Genomic DNA, 8,268 nt, shown 5'->3' with positions numbered 1-8,268 from the left:
ATTCTGTTTTAACAGTACTATATATTTGATGCTTTGTGCAGTATTTTCCATGACTGTGGTAGGGCAACGTCCATAGTCAAAACACATAAAAAGTCCAAAAATAAATATGAAATGTTTATTTAAAATATGAAAACACATACCATCAAACACAAGGTTGTGTTTGAACATCTATAGATGCATAATACATACAGTGATGATGACTAATATGCAATAAATAAACAATTATATCACATATAATAAATGCACATTTCTAATCAAATATATACTGTATATAGAAATATATGGTGATATATTTTGTGTATTAAATGTGTGCAACAATTACGGAGTTATTCTTCTGAATACACAAGTCTTGGGGGGAACGACTTATAACATACACAATCAAACTACAGTAAAATGAAATACACATTGGGGCAAATGGTGCCTGGTTCAAATGAGTCAAAAATAAAAATGCAAAGCAAAAGCAAAGGACAAGTCTTCAGCTTTTCAGTGGCTTGTGTATATGTGTAGCATTTAGAACCCATCTTTAACCTTGTCATAAGGTTTACCAAATGTACAGAGTGCTTTCAAGTATCATGTCACATAATGTGACAATATACATTCATTAAGGATTGCTTCCATGTCAAAGACGGCATCATTCTGCTTGATCGGAATTCAACAAATGCAAAAGGAATTCATAGATTGGGTGAAGCTCAGTGTGTTAGAGGTTAAAGCAGCATGTTTGAGAAATATTCTCAGTTACATTGTAGCAGAGGAAAATTGCCTGCACTTTATACAACATATGATGAAAGAGGGGTGAAGTTATATAAAACATTAATTGCTAGATCTTTTGTAATAGCTTCCTTATGAATAAATCAGGTTTCAAGGTACATCATGTTTTAACTTGTATAAGTGTGGTAGTATGATTCTCTGACAAAACTAGTTACTGTATACTGATGGGTCAAATGCAAAATGTCTGTTTTTGGGGACGTTACAGTTGCCTGGCTGGTATAATTTATTCTCTACTGCACCTCAGGCTACTGTCAGGAAAAAGTAATTAAAATGGCAGTAAGTTGTGATTTTAAATTTACACCCATGAAATATGAAATGCTACAGACACTTCTGGGATTGGGCTAAATTCCCAACACACACACACACACACACACACACACACACACAAAAAAAATATATGTATATATATATATATATATATATATATATATATATATATATATATATATATATATATATATATATAGTATTATTTCCACAAAAACATCCTGAGCAATAAATCAATAAATCACTTAAATTATTTGGTCTGATGGAAGCAGGAACAGTGTGTAAATGTATGCATTTCTATTGGCACCCTTGGTAAATATGAGCAAAGAAGGCTGTGATTTTTTTATCTTTTTATTTTTTAATTATTTAACCTTTGGATCTTTTTTTCAAACAATTCACAGAAATACTCTGCTCTCATGGATATCAAACAATTGCAAACACAACACAGGTTTATATATATATATAAAAAAAAACTTTGTTAAATATAGGTGTGCATCAATTATTGGCACCTCTATGAATTCATAAGAGAAAAATTAATTTGAAGTATATTCCCATTGATATTTTACATTTATTTTTGTACACCTGGGTGACTAGGAACAGGAAATTGTTCAACCATGACTTCCTGTTTCACATGGGTATACATATGAGGTAATACATAGGCCAAATTCCCTTAGTCATTCATAACAATGGGTAAGACCAAGGAATATAGCTGTGATGTGCGGCAAAAGGTTGTTGAGCTTCACAAAATGGGAAGTGGCTATAAGAAAATAGCACAAACATTGAAAATGACCATTTCCACCATCAGGGCAATAATTAAAAGAAGTTGTTTGCAATTGTTTGATATCCGTGAGAGCAGAGCATATTTGTGAATTTTTACAATAAAGAAAAATTTTCACTACCCTCTGTGCTTATATTTACCAAGAGTGCCAATATTAATGAGGGGCACTGTATGTATGTATTTATGGTATACAGTATATAAAATATGATATTATTATTAAGGCTACTTCAATAAATTTCTTACCAATTTCAAAATGTTGCATACTTCATGAATTTATTTCTAGAAACAAGAAAATGTATCTGCCAGTACAATAACACAAATTCAAATGTGAAATGAGTAAAAATGGCTAAAGCGGAATCTCCCAAAACCTGTTGGTAGGTGTATTGGCTATGCAAAATTACCCCTAGCTGTGAATGAGTCTGTGAAGGTGTGTGCATCTTGCCTTGAGATAGACTGGAGTCCCATCAAGGATGTATTCTGAACATGGACCCAGTAATCCTGGGATAGGCTTCTGATCCAGAGACATTCTGACATTATTTAGGTGGAATGAATGGTGTAAATTAGAGATGCACCGATGTATCGGCTGATAATCGGTATCGGCTGATAAAGGCTGCTTTTCCCGCTTTTGGCTATCGGCTGATAGTTTAAAAACATACGATGATCAGGGCCAATTATATCCTGTCAATCAAAAGAGGGCGGGAAAACACATCGATTTCGTGCTGCGTGTAAATATGTTTCTTGGGTGGAATGATGACAAAACTGCAGTTTGTAATGTCTGTAATCTCTGCACCGCTAAAATTTTACACCGGAAGTAAACTTTACGCCGCAGAAGTTTCCCGCTGCCCTGTCGCCCTCGCGCTGAATAAAAGGGCCAGTACACCATTGAAAGATTTAAATGAAGATGGTTTGACAAAAATGTAGTATATATTGCATAGAAAATATATTTGTACAGTAGTATATTTCATATCCAGTTAATGTTAATATATAAAAAAGTTGATCTTATATATTACCAGTTTGATGTTCAGAGATGAAGTATAAATGCTTTTGTTTGAGGTGAGTGAATGTGAGACTAACAGGAGGATTTTTAGAATTCAGTCAATGTTAATATGAATTAATAACATTTAATAAGTTAAGAAATCTTACTTTAATCTTCAGAATTTAGTTCATGCATTACTGTTAATTTGAGTAATGTGTTTTCTGTTTATGAGACCAGTTACTGTGAAACAACTTGTTGAAATGGAGAGAATAAAGTTTTTATCTGCATCAGATTTCTTTTAAATTATTTTTTTATGTATTTTTTTAAATGAATCATTATTAATTTATAAGAAGGCATAAAAGGCAGAACTATCAGTCTCGGTTATCGGTATCGGCCGATATCACTCTGAATAATTGGTTATCGTATTGTCTGAGAAATTTAGTATCGGTGCATCTCTAGTGTAAATAAACAATAATGTGATGTAGTAGTGTATCCAAAGTGTACATCTTTTTCAGCAGGCAATACAAGTGTTCAGTGATCACACAGTGATAGCATAATTGTTAAAAAAATATATAATAATCACAAGTGGCCCACAGAGTAGCTACTCTCATTCTTCTAAGTAATAAAGAGAGAACACAAACAGGAGTCAGCCACAGGCTTCCTATCTTGCCAATAGATAAACACATCTATCTGAAAGTGGGTGTTGCAGCACACTCTAGAGTATGTTATCAGAGGTTTATAGAGAGCCACTGAGGCAGCATGGGAGCAAAATACAGGGATCAGAGCTGTGAGTCTGTGCCCAGCATGTTGTGTTCATTTGGGCCATACTTCTCCGCTCCAGAGCCTGCATTCTGCCGAAACCCTGCTGAGATCTCATCGAACGTCCGACCCTTAGTCTCAGGCACCTTGAAGTATGTGAAGACGAAGAAAATGAGCAGGAACACAGTGAAGATGATGAAGACGTACGAGCCTGTCAGTTGCTAAACAAGACAACAAAAGAAATGGTTAGTTCTGAAGCCTCTAATATAAAGTACAAGCATAAAGAAACAGCATATATGAATAATTCTGTTCATTTTTCCATACCTCCACATATGGGAAGCTCATTCCTACTATGAAATTGGCCATCCAGTTGGAGAAACCGGCCACAGCCATGGCAGCAGGTCTGGGGCCTTGACTAAAGAGTTCAGCCACGATAAACCATGGGATAGGACCAGGTCCAATCTCAAAGAAGGCCACGAAAGCAAAGATGGCGACGATGCTGACATATGAAAGTTCTTTGACTGTCTCCTAGAAAGGAATGGATGGAAATGGGCAAGTCATGGAAAGTCATTCAAACTGTTCAAGGCATTCCTTACAGAAACAAGAGTGTGTGTGTGTGTATGTATGTGTGTGTGTGTGTGTGTGTGTGTGTGTGTGTGTGTGTGTGTGTGTGTGTGTGTGTGTGTTTGTGTGTGTGTGTGAATTTTAATGTTGTGTTAATCTGTTACCTTTTACTTGTAAAAGCCTAATACAGAATACAATATATTACAGCACATCTTAAGGTGTTTTCAGAAATTTGTGAACGACTGCATTTTTCTTTAATTAAAAAGCAAGACCTTGTACTTTTTATTAGTTTATAGTTACATTTAATAAAAATATAAAAAAAAACACAAAGTCCCCTCTCCTTAAGACTTTTCCATGGCATAAAACCTACTGACTTGTACAAAAAGCTGACACTGGAGAATCCTTCAATAAAAAATGTACCTCTCCTTACAGAAATATTCACCATATCAACAATGAAATGTTTTACTTTCATAAATAAATTGTTTTTAATCCGTTATACAAGTTACTGTGATTTAGCTGCTACTATAGAAACAATAACATATTCGATTGAGCATATTTATATAAACCTGTGATTTATGTGACTTGCAGCTGGCACTGCTGTCAGAGCTGCTGTTATAGAAAATTAATCTCCTAACCAAAACAGAAGCCCAAAATTATGCACTCACAATCAGTGCCATTGCAATGGTCATGCAAACAGCAGACACAGCCATTCCCATCAGCCCAATGAGGTGCAAAGATCTTCGTCCAGCTCGCTCCACCACAAACAGCTGCAGAAGTATGAGACATTGCATCCAATAAGACATACACTGGTAAAGGTTGTATGTGCACCTTCATACCGCAGCTAATTAAGCTATGACAGCACACTGCAGTCAGTGACATTGAAATAACATCCACAACTCAATCGTCAACTCTAAAGTCTACATGAAACTTCAGTTAGGTCTTCAATTAAACCTGCAGTTTACTGTATATAGGAAATGCACATGAAACTTACAGACACTATGGTGAATACAGTGTTCACAACTCCAGCACCAATGGTTGCATAGACCGGCTGGGACACTCCTGCTGTGATGAAAATACTTGTAGAGTAGTAAAAAACCTACAACACAGTAAAATCAACATGGTTATGTTCATCTCAGGTAAGTAAAAGGGCAGGGAATATCGGCTTCTTTATTCCAGTGCTTTTTTTCCGCAGAGATAAGCAATTAAGGAATGAGAAGTTAATCAATAAATCAATGACAATGTCAGTGTAATTGCGATAAATAAATGAATAAATAAATATGAATAATGTTTATTGCACCCTTTGTGCATTTACAATGCTGACAGTATTTGTATGCCATATTGTTTACTGTATTTTTGCACTGTATTGTATTATACTGAATATTGTACAAAATGTATGTGATACTTTTTGTGTGTATTTTTACAAAAAAAACAAAAAAAATTGTGCAACGTTCAGATTTCAGATTTTGGATTTTGGATTTTACACACTGTAAACTCACAGCATTGATGCCGGAGAACTGCTGTGATAGCTGCAGCATGACTGCGACAAGGAGCGGCTGGCGGTAAAGTGGAGACCGGAACAATTCCAGGATCGTCACTTTTTTCTCCCTCATCATCTGCCTGCTCTCCTCCTTCATCTCCTGGATGTCCTCTCCAACATCCTCAGTGCCACGAAGCTTCTTCAGAACTAGCAGAACATTTTCATTTGTATATACAATCAGCTAAATTTACATTAGATTACATGTATGTTTGAATGATAGTGTGTAGCAGCTTAAGAAGCTGTCACCTGTCTTGGCTTTGTTCTCTTCATTTTGGTTGATGAGCAGGAAACGAGGGCTTTCAGGACAGAAAGGCAGCAGGGCACACTGAATCACGGCCGGGACGAAGGTGAAGCCCAGCAAGAAAGGCCACATTGTTGCGTTTCCCATAATGGACTCAATGCCAAAGACCTGCAGAAAATGACAGAAGCAATGAAAGAAACTGGATATAGAGTAACCAGAAGTACTTATTTTGTGTAAGAATTACTCTAGTTTGTGAATATACAGTGACAGTGAGTGGTTTAATGACAAGCCATTCACATTACCTGTGCCATCAGGATGCCTATGACAATACCCAATTGATGCAGAGTGCCCAGTGCGCCACGTAAAGCCGTCGGTGCAATTTCACCTACATACATGGGTACAAAGCCTGTGGACAGACCAGAGTAAAGACCCACAACAAGCCGACCAATGATCAGCATCTCCCAGGATGCAGCCAGTTTAGAGAAGCCCATTAAAGCAGCTGCTACAAATGCCAGGATATTAGCCAAAAGCATTGAGTTCCTCCTACAGAGAGACAGAGGAGAGATGAGTACTGAACCAGTACCAGTGATGTACTAGTGAACAGAAAAGATTTCAGTAAGCCTCAAATATGGTTTTGAAATCTCACCTGCCCAGACGATTGACAAACATTCCTACAGTGAAAGAGCTGAAAATACCTCCTACAGAAAAAATGGCAACAGAAATGGCCCAGAGACTGGTGAGGGAGGTTGGAGGGATGAATTCGTTATACCGTTTATGCCACGTATCATTGTAGAAGCTCTGGATGATCTGCAGTGGAGAAAATTGGAAAACATATCTAAACACAGGAGCTACTAAAAGTAATGATACCTGAAAGTAATGAGACCTCACGGGCCACTCTATTACGCCTGCTCATTCATGCAATTATCCAATCAGCCATTCATGTGTCAGCAATGCAATGCATTAAATCATGCAGATACAGGTCAAGTGTTATTGCAATTTATTGCAAGTTATTGCAAGTGTTTAGGTTATTGTTCACAACAGACATCAGAACAGGGGGAAAATGTGAGTCTGAGCTGACTGGAAGGTATGGTAATGGTTTACATCCATGATAAGCACCTCAGAATGCACTACATGCACTCCTGTCAGCCAAAAACATGAATCTGGGGCTACAGGGGGCGCAGGCTCCCCAAAGCAATACAGTTGACCTTTCAATCTTCAAATATTCAGATTCATTGAACTGAAGCTCTTGAGCTCTTAACCTGTATCTGCATGATATATTAGCATTGTGCTCCCACCACATCATTGCCTGATTGGATAATTCCATGAATTAGCAGGGGTACAGGTGTTCCTATTAAAGTGGCCCGTGAGTGTATATCTAGTTAGGTTACAGAAGTGCACAGTTTGGTTATAGCCCTAAACCTAGCTCCACTGTTCCAGTGCCTTTAAAATCACTACATTATGATTTGACCTAAACTCTGTAACTGGGATCAGTGTTGCCAAGTCAATTATTCCAAGTCAATGGAATAAGATTAATTATCTTAAGGTTTTATAATCAAAACAATTAAACTGCAGGATTAAAGTAAATGATAAATACATATGTTACTATCTCTGTATGTGGGCCATGATAATGCTGAAAATGTAATGCATAGCAGGTAAAATGTAGCAAATACATACGCAGAAATAAAGTCAGAATTTTGGGTTGGAATATCTGGTTTGTATGTCAGATTTGAGGTTTTTAAATTAGATTATTAACCAGTGGGTTCGTTTTTGAACAGCTATCGGGACTGGTTTGAATCAGCAGAGGGAATCAGACTCCACACTAACCAAACATGGTGAATATATTTGCTGCAGTGTTAAAAGGCATGATAACTGAGAAGTAGTCTGAGAAAGTCTTGCATCATTGTAAAACCAATCCACTCTAGACCTGATTATTTCTATTCAACTGTTCTATGAGAGATTAGAAAGGGAAGACTTATTTTGTCTTAATAATAAACATTATTATGTTTATAATAATAAACACTATTAATAATAAACATTATTATGTTTATGGTGGGACCAAACAGAATCAGGACTGTAAGAAATTACAGACTACCTCTCAGCAGATTCCACCCCAAAATGTGTAATCTTGTTCCCCAAAAAGGCTGAATTATGAAAGGGACCATTTATATCAGTCTCAGCAAAATGTGTATAATACCACCTAAAGTGACATTCACACAGTTATAGCATGGGAGTGGCAGTGGGACATCAAGAACATCCCTGAACAAAGGGCTATGTGACTGTAATTATCATCTGTCTCGACGATCCTATCACATCACCATTTGGGGGTCACACCTGTAACAACATCAGTACTGTGAGAACGGAAACATCGAACACTATCC

General features: G+C 36.8%; 1 protein-coding gene across 2 annotated transcripts in view; it reads right to left on the bottom strand.

The window, feature by feature from the left end:
* Positions 1–1,232: 1,232 nt before the first annotated feature.
* The window catches only part of slc2a1a (solute carrier family 2 member 1a), a 34,140-nt gene continuing 27,104 nt past the window's right edge, over positions 1,233–8,268 (bottom strand). For both annotated transcript variants that reach the window (XM_017488196.3, XM_017488197.3), the window contains exons 3-10: positions 6,537–6,697; positions 6,193–6,433; positions 5,896–6,058; positions 5,609–5,796; positions 5,104–5,208; positions 4,778–4,879; positions 3,873–4,076; positions 1,233–3,769 (exon numbers count right to left, since the gene is read on the bottom strand). In XM_017488196.3, coding sequence (XP_017343685.1) covers positions 3,569–3,769; positions 3,873–4,076; positions 4,778–4,879; positions 5,104–5,208; positions 5,609–5,796; positions 5,896–6,058; positions 6,193–6,433; positions 6,537–6,697 — 1,365 coding nt within the window. In that variant the 3' untranslated portion in view covers positions 1,233–3,568. The remainder of the gene's footprint in view (positions 3,770–3,872; positions 4,077–4,777; positions 4,880–5,103; positions 5,209–5,608; positions 5,797–5,895; positions 6,059–6,192; positions 6,434–6,536; positions 6,698–8,268) is intronic.

This window comes from Ictalurus punctatus, chromosome 15 (assembly GCF_001660625.3).
Source record: "Ictalurus punctatus breed USDA103 chromosome 15, Coco_2.0, whole genome shotgun sequence".
Taxonomy (NCBI): domain Eukaryota; kingdom Metazoa; phylum Chordata; class Actinopteri; order Siluriformes; family Ictaluridae; genus Ictalurus; species Ictalurus punctatus.
This window is presented reverse-complemented; position numbering and strand designations above follow the sequence as displayed.